This window comes from Elgaria multicarinata, chromosome 15 (genome assembly GCF_023053635.1).
Source record: "Elgaria multicarinata webbii isolate HBS135686 ecotype San Diego chromosome 15, rElgMul1.1.pri, whole genome shotgun sequence".
Taxonomy (NCBI): domain Eukaryota; kingdom Metazoa; phylum Chordata; class Lepidosauria; order Squamata; family Anguidae; genus Elgaria; species Elgaria multicarinata.
The window spans coordinates 14,321,128-14,342,303 of NC_086185.1; the positions used below are offsets into that span (position 1 = coordinate 14,321,128).

At 50.7% G+C, this 21,176-nt stretch overlaps 1 protein-coding gene across 1 annotated transcript in view; it reads right to left on the reverse strand.

Annotated features, from left to right (window-relative positions):
- Window positions 1-20,408, reverse strand: part of NHSL2 (NHS like 2) — a 106,719-nt gene extending 86,311 nt beyond the window's left edge. Inside the window, exon 1 of the mRNA XM_063141876.1 lies at window positions 20,329-20,408. Coding sequence (XP_062997946.1) covers window positions 20,329-20,338 — 10 coding nt within the window. The 5' untranslated portion in view covers window positions 20,339-20,408. The remainder of the gene's footprint in view (window positions 1-20,328) is intronic.
- Window positions 20,409-21,176: the final 768 nt, after the last annotated feature.

The window sequence follows — 21,176 nt, forward strand, 5'->3', positions numbered from 1 at the left end:
ACCATTTTCTCCCCAACTTTTCTGTCCTTTTCTGACATTTATTTTGCATTGTATTGATTCTGGTTAAGACGCCTTGCATGCTAGCGGTAAAATGGCAGGGTATAAATACATACTGTAGTAATAAGAATAAAATCCAGTGATCCTTAACCCTAGGGACATTCCTTATTTATTTATTTATTTATTTATTGCACTTATATACCACTCCCATAGCCAGGGTTCTCTGGGCAGTTTACAGAAATTCTAAAATTAAGATAAAAACGAGTATACAAAATGTAAAATTCTAAAACACAGAACATACACACATAAAGCATTAAAAACCGTTAAAAACCTAAACATGTGGGTGATTAAGATGTGCCGCCATATGCCTGGGCAAAGAGGAAAGTCTTAACCTGGCGCCGGAAAGATAGCAGCGTTGGTGCCAGGCGAGCTTCGTCAGGGAGATCATTCCATAGTCTGGGGGCCACCATTCCTTGCCACTCCAACCTGATGTTCTGGACTTTAGTTCCTCCAGATGTTTTGGAATTCAGTTCCCAGCAGCCCCAGCAGGTATGCCCAATGATTAGGAGTGCTGGGGGTTGTCAGCCCAAAACATCTGGAAAGCAGTAGGTTGGGGAAAGCTACTGTAGAAAGGAAGGAGCTTGGGTAGAATTAGCACACAGCCTTTCACCCTCCAGGTGCAGTGAACTACAAAGCTTACAGCTGGGGAGGATGAGAGTTGTAGTTCAAACATCTGGAGGCTGCAAGGCTGGCTAAGGATCCAATGGAAGGTCCTAGGGGTGTACCTTTAGGAGTAAGGGGTGCATCAGACTCTACCCCATTCTGTTCCTCTCTACAGCCAGCATTGGATTAGGAAACTGATCCACAGCTCCTTGCCTGCAACAGCATCAGGCTGAATGCAACCCTGCATGAGATGCCTCCACACAACCACATGTTGAGCAGATTGACAGGTTTGCATGGAGGGCACAAGGTGGAATAGTTCCAGAAAGGGAAGCCAAAGGGTTGTTGTTTTTAAGTTTGAGAAACACTGTTGTAAGCCGAATGCTGCACTGGACAAGCCGAAAACTTCTCCACCCTTCCCACGTATGTGCCTGCCATTTCTCATGGCCGGGGCTCAAGTTGTGAGCTGCGGTGCCCCAGGGGTGTTGACCTGGTTCCATTGGAAGTCATCCAAACAAGACAGCCCCTAAACATGTGCAGAGTGGAGCCCTCTTCTCATTCTCGCACCCACACCCACACCCACAAGCAGCCCCTGCAGGTCAGAGGGTGTGGGGAGACGCAGGCTCCCATCCAGCTGAGAGGGGAAATTCTGGACAAGCTTGTTCCTTCTGCCACCTTTCCATGGAGGAATTAAGCCCTGCCAGGAGACACACACTCACACACCCTGAGGCTTTCATGCAATCCTGTCGCAGGGCGCAGACACGCCCTCCCTTGCCTCTGGTGCCAGGGAGCAGCACTGCCCTGCAGCTTTCCCCAAAGAGTCAGCTGCCGCTCTCAGAAGCCTGCCAAAAACCTCTGGGAGCACACACACACAGAGAGAGAGAGAGAGAATCACAAAACAACGGCAGGCACGGCAATTTACATACTTGGGTTGCTGCAGCAGCAGCTCTGGGAATCCTCAAAGAGCCCAGCCCTGCGGGATCCGTCTGCTGTCCGGCTCCCAAGTGGATCATGAGCTACAGTCCAAGAGTGCAGGGCACTTCTCAGGCCCTCTGCCTACCCGGAACAGGCTGCTGCCCCCCTTGCCTAGGCTTTGGGAGGGGGTTGGAGCAGCTCACCCCTTTCGCTGGCTTCCCTAACTCAAGCCAGATTTGCTTCAGGCAAAAGCAGCCTTCTGCAGTTGCTTCTCCCCACCAGGCCCTTCTTAAAGGCACAGGCCCCCATTTGCTGGGCAGCGGGGATTTTGCCACGCGCCAAGTGCCCAGGCCGGCTCGCACCGCTCCCCTCCCCTCCCCACTGCACACACGCTGAACGTTCCTGATGGAGCAAACACTGAAAGCAGCCCTCTCCAACCTGGCTCCCTCCAGGTAGACCTCAGTGCAACTCCCATCATCCCCAGACAGCATGGGATTTGCAATGACGGGAGTGGCAGTCCAACACGTCTGCAGGGCACCGGGCTGGGGAAAGAGGCTGCAAAAGGCTGGAGCAGGACATGTCCAAACGGCCTGTTCACACAGGTCGGAACATGCGTGCTCTGGAGAGCTCCCTGTGTGCTTGTTGTGTTGCGTGTGTGTGTGTGTGGGTGTTTAAACTGGTTCTAGTATTAGAAAGACACATATCTGTGCCTGAGGTTTCCCCTTGCTCCCCTTCTTCTTCTTCTTCTTCTTCTTCTCGTCGCACCTTAAAAGCCGATTCGCACAAGTGTGCTCACCCCGTAATGACCTGTAGTGGAGCATGAAACACAACTGCACTGACGCGCTTGTGCGATGGGTGCACAAAGTTCTCGCCTGTTGGTGCTGTATCTGTGATGGGTGTTGTTTTGGGATGGTGGCTGGGGATCATGGGGCTTGTAGCACAGCACATCTGGAGGACTACAGGTTGGAAAAGGCTGTTCTAGAGCTTTGGAAGAGAAGGACAAGTTGAGGCGACATATCTGGTATGTGTCAATGGGCCCCAACTGTTGTCAGTGTTGTGTCTCCTGCCTCTTAAGAACATAAGGGCCCTGATGCTGGATTAGATCAAGGGTCCATCTAGTCCAGCACTCTGTTCACACAGTGGCCAACCAGCTGTCGACCAAAGACCAACAAAGCAGGACATGGTGCAACAGCACCCTCCCATCCATGTTCCCCAGCAACTGGTGCACACAGGCTTACTGCCTCGAATACTGGAGATAGCACACTAGTAGCCATTGATAGCCTTCGCCTCCAGGAATGTATCCAACCCGCCTTTAAAGCCATCCAAATTGGTGGCCATCACCACATCTTGTGGTCGTGAGTTCCATAATTTAACTCTGCTCTGTGTGATGAAGTCCTTCCTTTTATTTGTCGTGAATCTGCCACCAATCAGCTTCATGGGATGACCCCGGGTTTTTGAGAAAGGGAGAAAAATGTCTCCCTATCCATATTTATCCACACATCCTGCTTTCATAGTGCAATATCCTGCTTGGTGTAGATTAAGCCCTAATCTCTCCAAGGCTCGCCAGCACTGTCTACAGGACAGGTGGACAACTTCAGAGGGTCTTGACGGGGTCAGGTTCCATCCCCTGGAGCTCACCAGGGAACACACACACACACACACACACACACACACACACACACACACACACACACACACACACACCCCGTGCTGCTGAAATTGAACCGGCCACAAAAATTCAGTGGCAACAAAAAACCCAAAAACAGCCGTGGGCTAGTTTGGCCAAATAAGCCATCATGGGTTAAAAAAAGAAAGTCCCACAAGACAACTCGATAACCTATGACGGTTAAGAATGGTGGCTACATAACCACGGTTTAAATAGGCTCACTAACCACTTGCTGCAAAGGGTTAGTGGCCTAACCATGGCTTAGTGTGTTGTCTGAACCAGTCCTGTGGGGAATGGGGAGGCAGGGGCCATGACAGCTGCCCAAGCATGCCAGTTGCTGATGCCAGCTCTGGCTCTGCTGGATCAGGCCCAAGGGTATCCTGTTTCCCACAATGACTAACCAGAATGCCTCCGGAAAACCCACAAGCAGGATATGAGTACAACAGGCTTCTACTGCGGTTGTCCCCCAGCAACTGGTATTGAGAGGCCTGCTGCCTTTGATCCTGGAGGCTGTGTTTAAGCCTTCACGACCATTAGCCACCAGCAAGGTGCCCTCCTCCACCCTGGGGTTGTTTAATCCTCTTTTAAAGCTGTCTTGAGCTAGAAGCCCACACGCATTCAGCTGCCAAGAACCAGGAGCAGGGCAGCCTGTTTACAAATTGCACATGCAAGCAAGAACGGGTCATTAAGGACCAGCATTCCAGCACAGCAGCTTTCCCAGCCCAGCCCCCTCCAGAAAGCCTCGAACTACAACTCCCATCCTCCCCAGAAAGCACAGCTGGGGTGATGGGAGTGGTAGCCCACCAGGGTTTGGAGGAGGCCGGACCAGGGGTAAGCAACATGTTGTCCTCCAGGTGTTTTGCACTACAACTCCCATAAGTCCCAGCTGGTGGTCAGGGGTAATGGGAGTTGTAGCACTAAACATCTGGAAGGCACCAAGGTGCCTACTCCTGTGAGAGGGTGAAGTTCCACAAGTAAGCCGGAAGAGACCCAAGCTCCAGAAGACGTTGATTTTGGCAGGTGGACAAACAGGTTGCAATGGTGAAGAGCAGCAAGTCCAGGGAGGTTCTTGCCGGTGGGGCCCTTGCAAAGATGAAGAGGAGGAGCAACTCTGGGGGCTCCCGTTAGTGGGCCCCTACTGGGGTGCAGGCCCTCAGCAGGTGCCCGATCATACCTACCCTTGACACCAGCCCTACTCGCAGCGGGAAGAGCAGGCAGCGCTCCGTGCCACTGTCATATATTTGAGCAAGGGTGGGCAACTGATGGCCTTCCGTAGGCTGGCTAAGTCAAGATCTCTGGAGGGCCCCACGTTGCTCACCCCTGTGCGAGAGCCTGGGCAAGAATGGGAAGTCCATACTTCAGTCTCTGCCACTGGGTTTACATCCCTTTGTCTTTGACTTGTGCTTAGCGGTGGGGAAGGTGGGGGGACACTGGAAGCTGCTTAACAGCGACTCCAAGGGATCGCCCCTGTAGCTCAGCATCGTTTACCCCCAAATGATGGACTATCTTCAGGTTTGCAGGCAGCTCTGCTTTTGTTTTTTTAATACTCAAACCCAAAGATCCACCAACTAGAGCCAGGTGCGAAACAGCGGTTCAGGCGGGTGGACCTACTGGGAGAATCAAGGAGCAGGCTTCCTCTGAACACATACTGTACCCAGCCGACGAATGTTGTGTTCAGAACAGGAACCAAGCTCACGAGTCCTTTCACTCACACACACACACACACACACACACACCCCTGGGCCTAATCTACACCAAGCAGGATACTGCGCTATGAAAGCGGTATGAAAGTGTTATATGATATGTGTCAATGGTCCCCAACAGTTGTCAGTGCACTGCAATATTGCTATAAAGCAGCACTGTGGCTCCTGCCTTTTATATACCACTTCCATAGTGCAATATCCTGCTTGGTGTAGATTAGGCCCTGGTCTCTCCCCTCCCCCGCCCCCCGGTGTTCTTTTTCAGCAACCTAATTTAGTGTCTGCATATCTGGTGGACCTAACGAGTCTGCTATTATTAATGTACCTGGGAGCCAGAAACCCATGCTAATCTACTAGAAATCACCAGAGATCTACCAGTAGATCCCTGGTCTACCCTGACCAGCAGTGTCTCTCCAGGGATTCAGACAGATGGAGGGTCTTTCCCAGTTTATCTAGAGACGCCGGGAATTGAACCTAGGGCCTTTTACAAGCAAAGCATTCAACCGCCGACTGTCTGCCCTCGCATGTCTGTTTTTTGGGACAGGAGTTGCATGCGTGCCTGTCCGTGCATGTTGTGCTCTTATCCGGCTCTAATCTCCGTCAGCACATCGTGCGGCTGGCTGGAGCATTTCCACAGGCAAGAATTGGCCACACAGCGTTTGGGCGGTGGGCTGGGATTCATCTGTTTCGCAGGGCTGGGATCCATCTGTTTCGCAGGGCAGACGGTCCTGCTGCCTCTCCCACCCCCACCCCTGCCACCCCAAAAAACTTTGGAGAGAGTTACAGGCTGCAGAAAAGAATGCACTAGAAAAAAAACCCAAGACTGACTTCTGCAGGAAGAATAGAAAAGTGAGGGTGTTTGTGGAGGAGTTGGTGTGTGAGAGAGGGAGAGGGAGGGAGGGAGAAATCTCTGAGATAGCGGGTGCCTGCAAAGTGTAAACTTGATGCATTTCCAAAGCAAGAAATGCCACTTGCGCAAGGGAGAAATCAAATAAGAGATGTGGGTGGGTGGGTGCACACGCACGCGAGAGAGAGAGGTACATCGGAAGCTTGCTTGCTTATTTATTTATTTATTTATTTATTTATTACATTTTTATACTGTCCAATAGCCTTATATTGTGTCAGACCCTTGGTCCATCTAGCCCAGCACTGTCAAAACTGACCGACAACAGGATTCATTCCTAGCCAAACTGGGCTACAAGCCGTGATGGCTGTGGGCTACCTCGAGTGTTTGAGGCAGTAAGCCTATGTAGTCCCTGGTCGAGAGCTGGCCGGCCACTGTGTGAACAGAGTGCTGGACTAGAGGGACCCTCGGTCTGATCCAGCAGGGCACTACTTATCTTATCTTAACCTGGGATACATGTGCTCTATGGCCTTTTCCAGCTTACAACTTGTCATGATAAAATACTTCTTTTACGTTAAAGTAATACTTGAGATCCAGTATGGTGTAGTGGCTAAGGTGTTGGACTGGGAGTCAGGAGATCTGGGGTTCTAGTCCCCACTCGGCCATGGAAACCCACTGGGTGACTGCGCCAGTCACAGGTTCTCAGCCCAACCGACCTCACAGGGTTGTTGTCGTGAGGATAAAATGGAGAGGATTATTCTTAATATTTATTTATGTAGTACCATCAATGTTCGTGGTGCTGTACAGAACAAAATAAAACAGAATACAAAACACCCTGCCGTATGGCTTACATTCTAAAATCACAATAACAAAGAAACAGGGAGGAGGAGGGTTATGTATGCTGCCTTGGAGGAAAAAAGGTGGGATAGAAATGAAATAAATAAATGAAGTACTTTAAAAAAGAAGAAGTATGCATTTGCGCAGGGCTTGCATCAACGGTAGGCATGACTGGGCACCTTACCAAGGGCCGACACCCCAGCAGGGCCCCACTAACCAGAGCCTCCAGAGTCGCCCCTCCTCTTCAGCTTTGCAACCTGCCTCTTGCTCTGGGAGCAGCCACAGACGCCGCTGCCTACTTGCTCACCGGCTCTCTGCCTGACAAGCAAACGATTGCTAACAACGAGGAAGAGGGGCAAGAGTTTAAAATCAGCGGGCCTGTTCAGACAACACGCTAAGCCATGGTTAGGTCGCTCACCCTTTTGCAGCAAATGGTTAGTGAGCATGGGCCTTGCTAGACCTACCTGAAAGTCCGGTCGGGAGGAGGGGCGAGCCCACGCTGCAGCTAGCACGGGCTGTCGCCCCAGTCTACATGTCGGCACGACGGGGTAAAGGAAAGCCCCGTCGCGTTGGCCATTTTATTTTCTCGCTTAAAGGGGCCATGTGCGCAAGAGCGCACCAACGATGAAGGTAGGTTCTTTTTTAAAATAAAAAAGGGTTCCCCACTCCCCCCTGCCCCCGATTTCCCCCCCTGGCGGTGACCCCCCCTGCCCACCCGCAATGTCCAATCCCCTGCCCACCATGTCCAATCCCCCCGCCTGCCCGCCATGTCCGATGCCCACCCCCAATGCCCCCTGGGCAGCGATTCCCCCCAATGTCCCCTGAGCCGCAATTCCCCCCCCTGATCTCCCCTGGCCTCCGTTTCCCACCCCCCATGTCCCGTAGGCCGCGATTCCCACCCCCCATGTCCCCACCATAGCCCTGATGGCCGCAGCGCTCCTGTGGAGCTCTGTGGCCCGTCCACCGCTTTTCCCATCTACTCAGGAGTAAATGCGGTAGCCGGGAAAAGCGGCGGACCTGGCTACACGCCTGGGGTCACCGCAGGAAAAACCGGGCCAGAAGCAGTGCCGGTTACCCTGGGCCCAGCGAGGGTTCACCCCTGCCTGAGCCCAGGATACCCTGTGCGCCATCTGGATGCACAAGGGTGAGCCCGGGGCTCGCACTGGGCTAAAGCCTCGTCTAACAAGGCCCCATGATTAAACTGCGGTTGTGCTGTCAACCATGGTTAGGAACGGTTCACACCACACGCTAAGCCAGAACGTTTAGCTCAAAATGCTTCACCGCCGTGGCTTAGCGTGTCATCTGAACAAGGTCAGCATAAAATAAAAGTAAAAACCAAAACAAAACTTAGCAGCCATGCAAACATTTAAAAGACAGTAACAGGTTTAAAACAACAGAAACTGAAATTGTTGTTCACCTAAAAATAATATAAGCTTGGGCTGAATAAAACAGGAACGTAGGAAGCTGCTTTATTCTTACTGAGTCAGACCCTTGGTCCATCTAGCCCAGTATTGCCAACACTGACTGGCAGCGTCTCTCTAGGGTTTCAAGCAGGGTTCTTTCCTAGCCCTACCTGGAGATGCCAGGAATCGAACCTGGGACCTTCGGCATGCAATGCAGGTGTTCCACCACTGCGCTGTGGTTGCCTCTCCACCCTTATCTCTCATGCCCTGGTGAACTGGTGCCCTTGGCCTCAATTACCATGAACCTCACCAATTTGTTGTAGCAGAAGCTGAGGCAGCTGCTACCCAAAACTAGAATCAGCAACCCCAGGAGCAGGAGGCATGCAGGAATGGTCCAACGCAGAGCCATTAATGATGGGGCAGCAGAGGAACAAAAGCGAACCGTAACCAGAGGGAAAAGCATGGCTCTGGACATACCTTGGCTTCTGGGGTCTTCTTCACACACCAGTCATCAGCCAGTTAAGAACGCCGCAGATCCTGGCCTTTACAGGATGTTGCAAAAGCAAAAATGAGCTTTATGTCCCTTCAGCCTCTCCCCACTTCCCTCCCTCTCTTCAAGTGTAACAAAAGGTTTTCATAGTACTTGCAGCTGCAGGCTCTGGAGGACATCTGAGCTTACATGCCTCTCTCTACCCCACCAGGTCCTGATCAGAAAAAGCAGAAAGACCTCGGGGTTTATTGCCTCCTTATCTTCATATTATGAAATCTGCCCTCTGCCTTCCAGGCAACCAAAAGTAAATGAACCCTCCCTGCACTGTCTGAGCATCCCTACATATTCCAGGGCGGAGCTGCCGGTCTCTTCTTATAGTTGAACAATAAAAACTTTACCACTCAGCAGCATGCAGGAATTCACGGCTATGCAAGCCCACCCTGAGCTAAGGCAGCAGGCGAAGACATAGGGCAGCCAGCAAGATCCAAAAGGCCTTGGTGATGTTCAGAACATAAGAAGGGCCCTGCTGGATCAGACCAAGGGCCCATCTAGTCCAGCACTCTGTTCACACAGTGGCCAACCAGCCATCAGCCAAGCAGACCATGGTGCAACAGCACCCTCCCACCCATGTTCCCCAGCAAGGAGTGCACACAGGCTACCACCAACGTGGTGCGGGCTGCTCATTTTGTTGATTTACTTATTTATTAAATTTATTAAACGCCTCCGAAAATCAATTTCTCTAGGACTTTCACAATAATAAGGAATAGAAATTGCAATAAAATCAACAATAGACAAAACTAACAAACGTGCCAACACAGCATACAATAAAATATCCCATCGCAGGGACTGGGATAATAAACAACTTGGCAAGGACTAAGACAGTAAAACACCCACAATATTATAAAATATTTTAATAGACTTTGAAAAAAAACTGAAAAAGCCTGGAAGAACAGGAGAGTCTTCTTGCATTCATTTTGGGGGGTGGGATGGGGTGATGATTTTTTTTTTATTGTTTTTGTTTTTTTCACATGCATATAAACAAACCCACCATGCAACAAATGCACACGTGCTTGCAAACATACATAGTAAATAGCCACATACGCCCAGGGGCTGACAACTGGTTGCAGCTCTGCAACCATGTTTACATTTGTTTATTTAGATTTCACCCCCAACTGTATTCCCAAGGCCTCAGACAGGACACAAAACGGCCAGTAAGGAAGCAGCAATCACAACAAGAAAGCGTCTGATGGCACCTTAAAGACCAACAGATGTATTGCACCTTAAACTCTCTTGGGCCAGAAAAATCCGATTCGTCAGTTGCATGAAGAGTTGCCTTCAGCCGGTAATCTATTTGTACACACGCACAGGACCATCCTCATGGGTAGGCATCGTCAAGCACCTGCCAAGGGCCCACACCCCAGTAGAGGCCCATTGAGAAGAGGCCCTTGGACTTGCTCAACCTTTCCACCATTGCAATCTCCATGTTCACCTGCCTCTCGCTCTGACAATGGTGGTGGTGGTACTGAGAAGGAGAAGCAGTAGATGCTCCTGCCTCCTTGCTCCTTGGCTGCCTGCCTGCCTGCCAAGCAAACAAGTGATATCAATGATGAGTAAGAGGATAAGGGACAGAGGCCATGGCTCAGTGGTAGAGCCGTTGCTTTGCATGCAGAAGCTCCCAGTTTCGATTCCCGGCATCTCCAGGTAGGGCAGGAACCCTTGGAGGAGGATGCCAATCAGTGTGGACAATACATGGATCAAGGGTCTGACCCAGTATAAGGCAGCTGAGCTGAGGAGCCTTATGACGAAGGTGAAAGAAGAAAGTGCAAAAGCTGGGTTGCAGTTAAACCTCAAAAAAACCAAGATTATGGCAACCAGCTTGATTGATAACTGGCAATTAGAGGGAGAAGACGTGGAGGCAGTGACAGACTTTGTATTTCTGGGCGCAAAGATTACTGCAGACGCTGACTGCAGCCAGGAAATCAGAAGACGTTGACTTCTTGGGAGGAGAGCAATGACAAATCTTGATAAAATTGTTAAGAGCAGAAACACCACACTGACAACAAAGGTCCACATAGTTAAAGCAATGGTATTCCCAGTAGTAACCTATGGCTGCGAGAGCCGGACCATAAGGAAAGCTGAGCGAAGGAAGATAGATGCTTTTGAACTGTGGTGTTGGAGGAAAATTCTGAGTGCCTTGGACTGCAAGAAGATCAAACCAGTCCATACTCCAGGAAATAAAGCCAGACTGCTCACTTGAGGGAATGGTATTAAAGGCAAAACTGAAGTACTTTGGCCACAGAATGAGAAGACAGGACACCCTGGAGAAGAGGCTGATGCTAGGGAAAGTGGAAGGCAAAAGGAAGAGGGGCCGACCAAGGGCAAGATGGATGGATGATATTCTGGAGGTGACAGACTTGACCTTGGGGGAGCTAGGGGTGGCGACGGCTGACAGAAAGCTCTGGCGTGGGCTGGTCCATGAAGTCACGAAGAGTCAAAAAGGACTGAACGAATAAACAACTTATGTTGCCACAAGAGCAAGAGCAACTGGTGACAAGGGTGATGTGAAGGTCAGCTCGCTGAGGAGGGGAGCTATTGTGGGTGACTTGCCCAAGGGCCCTCAACAACCTCCAGCCCCATTAGAACTCAAACAAAACTACACACAAAGAAAGGAGGTACGTGATGGCTTTGTAAGTCCAGGAGGGCCAGCAATACAACAGAGAAGGGTGTGTCTCTACTACTATGCAGAGCCCCAAGAGAAAAGAGATGCCTTCCAAAGAGGAGAAGATCCTATCAGAGTGGGTGTGACCCTTCCTCCCAATAGGGGATGAATGGGCAACGCAAGGTTTCTTTTTGTAGCAAGTGCACCACTCCTTATGCCAACAGACCTTTGGGGGTGGTTGGTTTTGTGGCAACACAGACAATGCCCCGGGTTGAAACCAAGATCCATTCCAGAAAAACAAAACAAAAGAAGATAGCAAAAGATCCACTTCTCTGGAGTTTGAAATGACCAATGTTTTATGTATATTTATCTAAATAGAGTGACACAAAGTTAAGGCCGCAAATCTAAAAATACTTTTGCAAGGGAGCTTGCCTCATCGCACACAGTGGGCTTTACTTCTGAGTAAACCTGGATCAGATTGCACTGGAAGCCTCCCAAAAGCAAAGCAACCACACCCAGCACTAATGATCCCCTCCTGGGGTTGCTGTCATCTTGCCTGCAGGCGCCCGCCCGCGCCCTCTCCCGCTTCCAATCTTTTCTGTTGTTCTTGCTTGCCTGCAAAGGAAACCCTCTCCCCTTCCGAGATGATGCCCTCCATTCTCACTGATGACGTGGAAGTGGAATTCATTGGTGAAAAGAAAAGCCTCTCCACCACTGAATCCCTGACCATAGCCCACAACCCTAAAAAAAAACTAGGGCTGTGATCCGCTTCTCTTCGGTTCGGAGAAGCAGTAGCGAGGCGGCCTGATTCGCCTCCAGAAAAGGCAGAGGCGAAGAGAGTTGGGGGGGCTGCGGATTGAGACGAAAAGGATCGCCTCAATCCGGAGCTTCGGACACAGGTAAGTGGGGGGGGAGGGGGACTCATCTGGCGCTGGCGCCGCTGCAGTCCCTGTGGCAACGGTGATGGAACCAGGTAAGGGGGCAGGGAGGAGGGAGGCTTACCTGTGTCCATCGCAGGCTTCAATTGAGGCCCCGGTTGAAGCCGGAAGTGAAGGCCGAGGTTGAAGCCGGAAGTAAAGGCTGCGACGGATGCAGGTAAGGGGGCGGGGGGGGGGGTTGGCCTACCTGCACCACCGTTGCTGCTGTCCATACAGTGACAGTGGCGGCAGAGCCAGGTAAGAGGGCAGGGAGGAGGGAGGCTTACCTGCGTCCATCGCGGGCTTCAATTGAGGCCCCGGATGAAGCCGGAAGTGAAGGCCAAGGCCTCTTCCAGCTTCAAGCTGGGCCCTCAATTGAAGCCCGTGACGACGGACACAGATAAGGGGGGTGGCTTACCTGGCAGCAGCGGCAGCAGCGCCGTCCATGCGGCAACAGCGGTGAAGCCGGATCTCGCTCCGCGGAGCAGGGAATGGGCGGATCAGCCTGAAGAGGATCAGGCCCGATCCAGATTTTCCGGATCGGGCCATGAAGCGGATGGGGGGGGCGTGCACAGCCCTAAAAAACCCACCAAACATTATCAAGTCATAATGTTCATCCCCAAGCCACCATAAAATTCACCAGGCGTCGTAAAAGCTCACACCCACTCTCGTAAAAAGAGAAAGAACATGAGACGGCCCTGAGAGCCTGCCTTGATCCAGCCTACTCAGGCACCCCATGTTTCACAGTGACCAAGCAGAATGGGAAGCCTGTTCTATGGCTAATGGTCGCTTGAAGGGGTGGGAGAGAGATTTGGACCGGGTACATGTCACAAGAGGAAAGGGTAAGACCCATTCCCCGCTGCACCAAACTGGGTCCCTGGATGGCTGCTTTTAGAAGAAAATTATGTTGGAAGATGCAACCCTGGATCACCCACGTAATGGGAGAGTTCTCACAACCGCAGCAACGGAAATAAGTCACATGCTGGCTGGATTTCCTTTATTACCCTCACTGGTACAACTTGCTATGTCATCTGGCCTGGTGGTGGTGGGTGGGGCATAGAATCATAGAACCATAGAATAATAGAGTTGGAAGGGACCTACAAGGCCATCGAGTCCAACCCCCTGCTCAATGCAGGAATCTACCCTAAACATCCCTGACAGATGGTTGTCCAGCTGCTTCTTGAAGGCCTCTAGTGTGGGAGAGCCCACCACCTCCCTAGGTAACTGATTCCATTGTCGTACTGCTCTAACAGTCAGGAAGTTTTTCCTGATGTCCAGCTGGAATCGGGCTTCCTTTAACTTGAGTCCGTTATTCCGTGTCCTGCACTCTGGGAGGATCGAGAAGAGATCCTGGCCCTCCTCTGTGTGACAACCTTTCAAGTATTTGAAGAGTGCTATCATGTCTCCCCTCCATCTTCTCTTCTCCAGACTAAACATGCCCATTTCTTTCAGTCTCTCTTCATAGGGCTTTGTTTCCAGACCCCTGATCGTCCTGGTTGCCCTCCTCTGAACACGCTCCAGCTTGTCTGCGTCCTTCTTGAATTGTGGAGCCCAGAACTGGACGCAATACTCTAGATGAGGCCTAACCAGGGCCAAATAGAGAGGAACCAGTACCTCATGCAGAAACCCTCAAATAATGTCCGTGGGTTATTTGAGTGTTGATGCCCCCTCAAACAAGCCACGCTGCCTCGGTTTGGATCACATGGCAAGCTGTGGCCGTGAGAGTAATTAGTGGCACATGCAATGGAGTTGACAAGCTACTGACTGGGTTTGCCCGAGATGCTAAGCCACACTCAGGGTTTGTGTGTGGGTTGTTTGTTGAACTGTGGACAGACAGACACCTCTCTTGGGAGGCTATGGAAGTCCACCACGGCAGGGGCTGTGTCTTGGCATGCCAGTGGGAATGGCTTCACTCAAATGGGCCAGGCAAAATGTGTCCAACTCTGACAGCTGTATAAATTTGCTAGAAGGCTTCTCTGCATCAAACTGAAGGCTAGTCTAACCCTGGTGAAGCCAGGTCCATTCGCTAATTGGTAATCAAGAAGAATGTGTGGTGGACAGAGTTGCCAAGAGATTCCGTTATGAAGGTGGGTTGGGAGGCCATGACCAAGCCTTCCCAACATGGGCCTCTCCAGATGTTTTGGATGACAACTCCCATCATCCCTAACCATTGCCCACACCGCATGACTACAGTTCACATCATCCCCATCATTTGCCTGGCCAGCTGGGAATTGTAGTCCAAAGCATATGCAAGGCACCAGCTTGGGGGAGGTTGCCTTGACCTATGACTCCCCTCTACCTTCAGTAATGGGTCCTCTGCACGCCCCCTTCCTGGCAAATGTAGCTGGCGGCCAACTCCTGATGTGTACACTCTGGAAATGACACCAGAAAAAGGGTAATGATCGCAGCCTTGTGGGGGAAATGGACAGTGGAGAAGATCCATTTTGGAGCATTTCTCTTTTCCTGTTGCCTCCAATTCTCCTCTCCAGCCTGTGCTGAGATAGCTGAGTTGCAGATGTCCTGGTGAAGACCTTTAGAAGCTGGATAGGAGAAGCTCTTCTCCTGCAGTGCCACCTGCAGGATTTTTAAGCACACTGCAGCTTCAAACTTGCAACTTCTGCCAGAGGAAAGCCCTGGGGGTGTTTAGTGATCAGGCTTTAATTCCAGCTGACTGCAAGCCCAGAGTCAGAGGTCCAGTGAGCAGAGGCAGGGCTGGCTCTACCATTAGGCAGTGTAAATCAGTTGCCTCAGGCAGCAGAGCCTGGGAGGCAGCAGCAAGGTGTTGGAGGAAGGACCTATGTGCCATGTAGCCTGCTATGCACTTCCCAAATTGGCTTGCTGCATTCAAGTGCAGTGGAGGGTGCTGTCCTATCGCCAATGCTAAAGGAAGATGTAGCGACAGCCACCAATTTGGATGGCTTTAAAAGGGGGTTGGATACGTTCCTGGAGGAGAAGGCGATCAATGGCTACTACTCCTGATGGCTATGCGCTACTAGCCCTTTAAGGTGCCAGCAGACCCGTTGTTTCTTTTGCTGCGGCACACGCATGGCTGCCCCTCTGGGATTTGTCGCCACTGTTTAAGGCACTCCTCCTCACGCTCAAAGCCCCAAGAAACCTTGCATGATTTCCCATACCCTGATTTCCTGGGGAAACTGCATTCATACAAAGCACAGAGCAGCCGTGTTTCCCAACAGAGAATCATAGAATAGTAGAGTTGGAAGGGGCCTATAAGGCCATCGAGTCCAACCCCCTGCTCAATGCAGGAATCCACCTTAAAGCATACCTAACAGATGGCTGTCCAGCTGCCTCTTGAAGGCCTCTAGGGTGTGAGAGACCACAACCTCCCTAGGTAACTGGTTCCATTGTCGTACTGCTCTAACAGTCAGGAAGTTTTTCCTGATGTCCAGCTGGAATCTGGCTTCCTGTAACTTGAGCCCCTTATTCGATGTCCTGCAGTCTGGGATGATGGAGAAGAGATCCTGGCCCTCCTCTATGTGACAATCTTTTAAGTATTTGATGAGTGCTCTCATGTCTCCCCTCAATCTTCTCTTCTCCAGGCTAAACATGCCCAATTGTTTCAGTCTCTCTTCATAGGGCTTTGTTTCCAGATGCCTGATCATCCTGGTTGCTCGTCCCACCTCAGGGGGTTGTTCACTAGGGGTGTGCACGGACCCCCCGCTCCGCCCTGCAGGCCGATCCGAAAATTTCGGGTCAGCCCGCTCCGCGCCGCTCTGCCCATACTCCGCTCCTCTTCGCCGCGGAGCTCCGGCTCCGAATCGGAGCTCCGCAGTGAAGGGGAGTGGCACCAGGTAAGGCCGGGAGAGGAGGGCGGGAGGTTTACCGGGTCCTGCCGCCGTTGCTGCCCATGTGGCGACGGCGGCAGAGCCCGGTAAGGGACCAAGGGAGAGGGGGGCCTTACCTGCCTCCGTCCGCGGTCCGTCGGCGTCTTCAATTGAGCCCGCGGTTCAACCAGGAAGTCTGGGCCGCTTCCTGGTTGAACCGCGGGCTCAATTGAAGACGCCGACAGACCGCGGACGGAGGCATGTAAGGGAGAGGGGGGTGGGGGGGGTTACCGGGACCGGCCGCTGTCGCCGCATGGGCGACAGCGACAGTGGCAGGGCCCGGTAAACCCCACTTACCTTTCCGGCAGAGCTCCGGATCGAGGCAAAGGATCCGCCTTCACCTCGATCCTCTTCGCCACGCTCCGCTGGCCCCCCAATCCTCTTCGCCTCCGCCTTAAGGGCAGGCGAAGCCCCCCACTCCGCTTCTAATTCGCCGGTCCGATTAGAAGCGGAGCACATCCCTATTGCTCACCCCACCTCAGATCCATTCAAGAACTCAGGGGCACCACTAAGAGGAAAAACAACTGAGCTGTGCCTCCGACCGGCAGATGACAAAGTTCCACATTTTGGCAAGGAAATGATAGCTGTAGGGTCATGAATTTAAATGGTTACACGTGCGCGCACACAAAGCCAACCATTAAGCAAGCTATTCAAAACTATGTATAGAAATCCTCAGCAAGTGCCAATTATTCATCAGAGAGGAAGTTTGGTTTACAGAAATACTCTCGCCTAGGGCTGCATGTTTCTGAACATATGCAGAGTTCCTTTTCCCCAATTTTTTTTTGGGGGGAGAGACTTTTCAAAACACAAAAGGGACATTACACCCATATCAGCTTCTTGAGGGATTACAGTATTTGTTTCTTGCCGCAAAATGAACTAAGAGTGTTGCAGTTCCTTAAAGCTTTTATGGACATCAGATGCATGAATCTTTACTCTCAGTCAGTGAATACCCACCCACAGAGGGAGAGAGGGAGGGAGATTTCTAAAAGAAATTGTAAAAAGTGGGATCAAAAGGCAAGAAAATGCAAAAAGAACAGACTGTGACAATTCAAGCTTAAATGTATGCAAAATAAGCCCAGCACCCTCTCCCAAGAGCAGCAGATCGGGAGAGCATAGGAGGATGGCGTTCATTAACACTTAAGACCTGTAATGGGACAGAAAACCATTGTTTCTATTCAAGCCCAAATAGATGGAATCAAACTTCCAAGTAAGTTGCAATTCAGTTGTTTGAAAGTTCTTTTGTTGAAGGGCAGCAACGTTCAGGTCAGTAAGACCCTCGTATGTAGCCTTCCCAAATGGTGCAAGCCCACTTCCACGATCTTCTTAGCAAGGGGTAGAGCACCACGTGGCAGTCCCTCGGCTTTTCCCAGCCTCGTGCCATCGAGACGTGTTAGATATTGCAACTGCTATCATTCCTTGCAGACATAGATTGGGAATGACCATGCCCAATGGGGAATGATGGAGATTACGGACCAGCACATTTGGAAGTCACGAGTCCAGAATGCGTGCGCTTGCATTCACAACACATAGCCTTCAGAGCGCAAGCATGTGCAATAAACTATAAAAGCAACTACACCCTCCACTTGACTCTTTGGTGTACAGCAGGGCTGTTCAGCCTCAAGCCCATGGGTCAAATCCAGCCCAATCTGGCCCTCCAGGAGTTCCCAGATGGCCACGCCTCCTTACTCCGACCCCAATGCCCTTTTCCCAACCACCCACAGTTTGGTAATTTCCCAGGGTTTGCACAGTTTTTCCTCCATTCTACAAGGTTGCATGCTAAGGGTGGAAAAAGTGCAGAAAAGGGCAACTAAAACAATTAAAGGGCTGGAGCATCACCCCTATGAGGGAAGGTTACAACAGCTGGGATTAGTTAGCTTGGGAAAAAGGAGGCTAAGGGGAGACGAGATAGAGGTGTACAAAATTATGCATGGCATGGAGAATGTGGACAGGGAGACATTTTTCTTACTTATGGTGACCATATGAAAAGGAGGACAGGGTTCCTGTATCTTTAACAGCTGTATTGAAAAGGGAATTTCACCAGGTGTCATTTGTATATATGGAGAACCTGGTGAAATTTCCTCTTCATCACACCAGTTAAAGCTGCAGGTGCCCTGCCCTCTTTTAAATATGGCCACTCTAGTATAGCTCCTGCAGCTTTAACTGTGGTGATGAAGAGGGAATTTCCTCAGGTTCTCCATATATCCAAATGACACCTGCTGAACTTCCCATTTCTATGCAACTGTTAAAGATACAGGAGCTCTGTTCTCCTTTTCATATGGTCACCTAATCTTACTTTTTCATAATACTAGAACCTAATGGGGTCATGAAGCTGATTGGTGGGAGATTCAGGACAGATTAAAAGGAAGGACTTCTTCACACAGTGCAGAGTTAACCTGTGGAATTCACTACCACAAGACAGAGTGATGACCCCCAATTTGGATGGCTTTAAAAGGGGGGTGAATAAATTCCTGGAGGAGAAAGCTGTCAATGGCTACTAGCCTAGAAGGTTGTGTGCTATCTCCAGTATTCGAGGCAGTAAGTTTACATACACCAGCTGCTGGGGAACATGGGTGGGAGGATGCTGTTGCACCATGTCCTGCTTTGTTGGTCCCTGGTCAACAGCTGGTTGGCCACTGTGTAAACAGAGTGTTGGGTCTTATCCAGCCTGGCTCTTTATGCTCTTATGGCTTTGCTTAGAGATTGAAGATAAAATCTGCTGGTATTTTGGCCTCACCCCTATGGCCCCACCTACCACTGGGATGTAGCCCCCTCAAAAAAAAAACCTTCTCTAAACTGAAATACGTCCCTCAGGCTGCAAGAGTTTCAATACCCCAGATGTACAGACATTGTCATAACACACGTATGCACTCTACTAATGACTACAACGGATTGGCAGAATTCCTCCTCTACTCTACTTCTGGCATCCAGCCAAATGGATAAAACTCTGCTTCAGCCCATCCAATTCGGAAACCCAAAGTTGCCTGCGATGAACGGCTGTGAAAATCTATTCCTGTTCTCCTCGGAGGTTTAAGCCATACCGATGAGCACCTGTAGGTGGCTTTGTTGTTTATTCGTTCAGTCGCTTCCGACTCTTCGTGACTTCATGGACCAGCCCACGCCAGAGCTTTCTGTCGGCTGTCGCCACCTCCAGCTCCCCCAAGGTCAAGTCTGTCACCTCCAGAATATCACCCATCCATCTTGCCCTTGGTAGGCCCCTCTTCCTTTTGCCTTCCACTTTCCCTAGCATCAGCCTCTTCTCCAGGGTGTCCTGTCTTCTCATTATGTGGCCAAAGTACTTCAGTTTTGCCTTTAATACCCTTCCCTCAAGTGAGCAGTCTGGCTTTATTTCCTGGAGTATGGACTGGTTTGATCTTCTTGCAGTCCAAGGCATTCTCAGAATTTTCCTCCAACACCACAGTTCAAAAGCATCTCTCTTCCTTCGCTCAGCTTTCCTTATGGTCCGGCTCTCGCAGCCATAGGTTACTATGGGGAATACCATTGCTTTAACTATGCGGACCTTTGTTGTCAGTGTGGTGTCTCTGCTCTTAGCTATTTTATCGAGATTTGTCATTGCTCTCCTCCCAAGAAGTCAACGTCTTCTGATTTCCTGGCTGCAGTCAGCGTCTGCAGTAATCTTTGCGCCCAGAAATACAAAGTCTGTCACTGCCTCCACGTTTTCTCCCTCTATTTGCCAGTTATCAATCAAGCTGGTTGCCATAATCTTGGTTTTTTTGAGGTTTAACTGCAACCCAGCTTTTGCACTTTCTTCTTTCACCCTTGTCATAAGCCTGTAGGTGGCAGCAGTGGCTTAAAGCCGGCTCCTGCGAGCCCGGGGAATTCTTTCACTTCACGTTTCCTGTAATCTTGTGCTTTTTATTCTAGTATTTATTGACACGGTTCTGTTTTTTGCCCTGCCTTTCTCAGCGTGGCAATTCAAAGGAGACATCCGAAAGAAATGAAAATCACGCAGCCCATTCAATCCACTGGTCGACCCCTCCAAAAATGATCAGTAAGGGGGGAATTGAATCACCATTGAGGGACAAACCCAGAGAAATTAGGCTTGCCAGATTTTCTACACCCCCCTCCCTCCCTCCCTCCCTCCCCACCATCACAACAGGGATACTGCGCCTTTAAGAACTGCATGACTGGCCAAAATTCAGCAGCTGCATTTCCCACCCCCACCCAACACAGAGAAGTAATGATGGGGATGCTTTGCCTGTTGAGTTTCTGCCTGCTGCAAAAGTTCTTAAAAACACCCTCCCCCCAAAACCTCTGGAGGGCACCAGGTTGGGGAAGGTTGGTTAAAAAGAACAGAAGAAAAAGCACACACACACAGACACACATCCCCCCAAAAAACCCACATGTAATTAACACAAGGTTTCCAGATGTGCTCCTCACCTGCCTGCATCCCCAAAAGGAACTCCTTCCCCCCAGAATGACCTAGGAAGCAGCTGCTTCAGGTTGCTGCCGGCCAGTGCAAGTTCCATTGTCCATCAGGATTCCACTTTGGCCTGTCCAGGGTTCCTCGCCTAGCTGCACCCTCAGAGGAAGATCTGTTCCAGTCTGTGCAACAAACCCTGGAGAGAGGGACCTCTGAATACGAGGTCCTTCTCTTTCACCACGCACACAAACACACAAAATGCCGATTCTCTGGGCAAGCACACTTGGCTCATTCAGCCAGGGGAACCTCACTCAAGCCACACTTTATGCGAACAGCCATCGCCCTGTGTTTGTGTGTGTGCAGACCCCGGCGGCTGTCTGGGGTGCTGCCAACGGGTACAGTGTGCTTGGTACTTTGTGGGAAACGTTGCCAGGAAGAGCATGAATTAGTGTTGGTGGTGGGAGCTCTGAGAATAAGCCAGCTTGGATCTCTGATGTGGCAGAGCTCAATCGAGCTCTTATCCATTCTCTTCCTGGCTCTCAGCTGCCAGCGAGAGGGCACAGAGCGGGCAACTGCAGGTCCGTAGATACCAAGCAGAAGAGGGATCCTAATAGAGTCCATGAATGGTTACGAGCACAGTGCAAAACCTCTGAGATATAAGCATATTAACTAAGGATTCCACCAATGTACAGGTGGTTGTGGGTATGATGGCTACCCTGACTAAATGGTTAGTCGCCGTTTAAATTTCCTCCAATGCTTCCAACCTAGTGATGGTCAAGGACATTGTAGAAATCTTAAAGCCTTTCTACACGCAGGATTTGTTGTGCACTTGTGATTCCTCACTCACAGTCATTTGTGGGTCCTT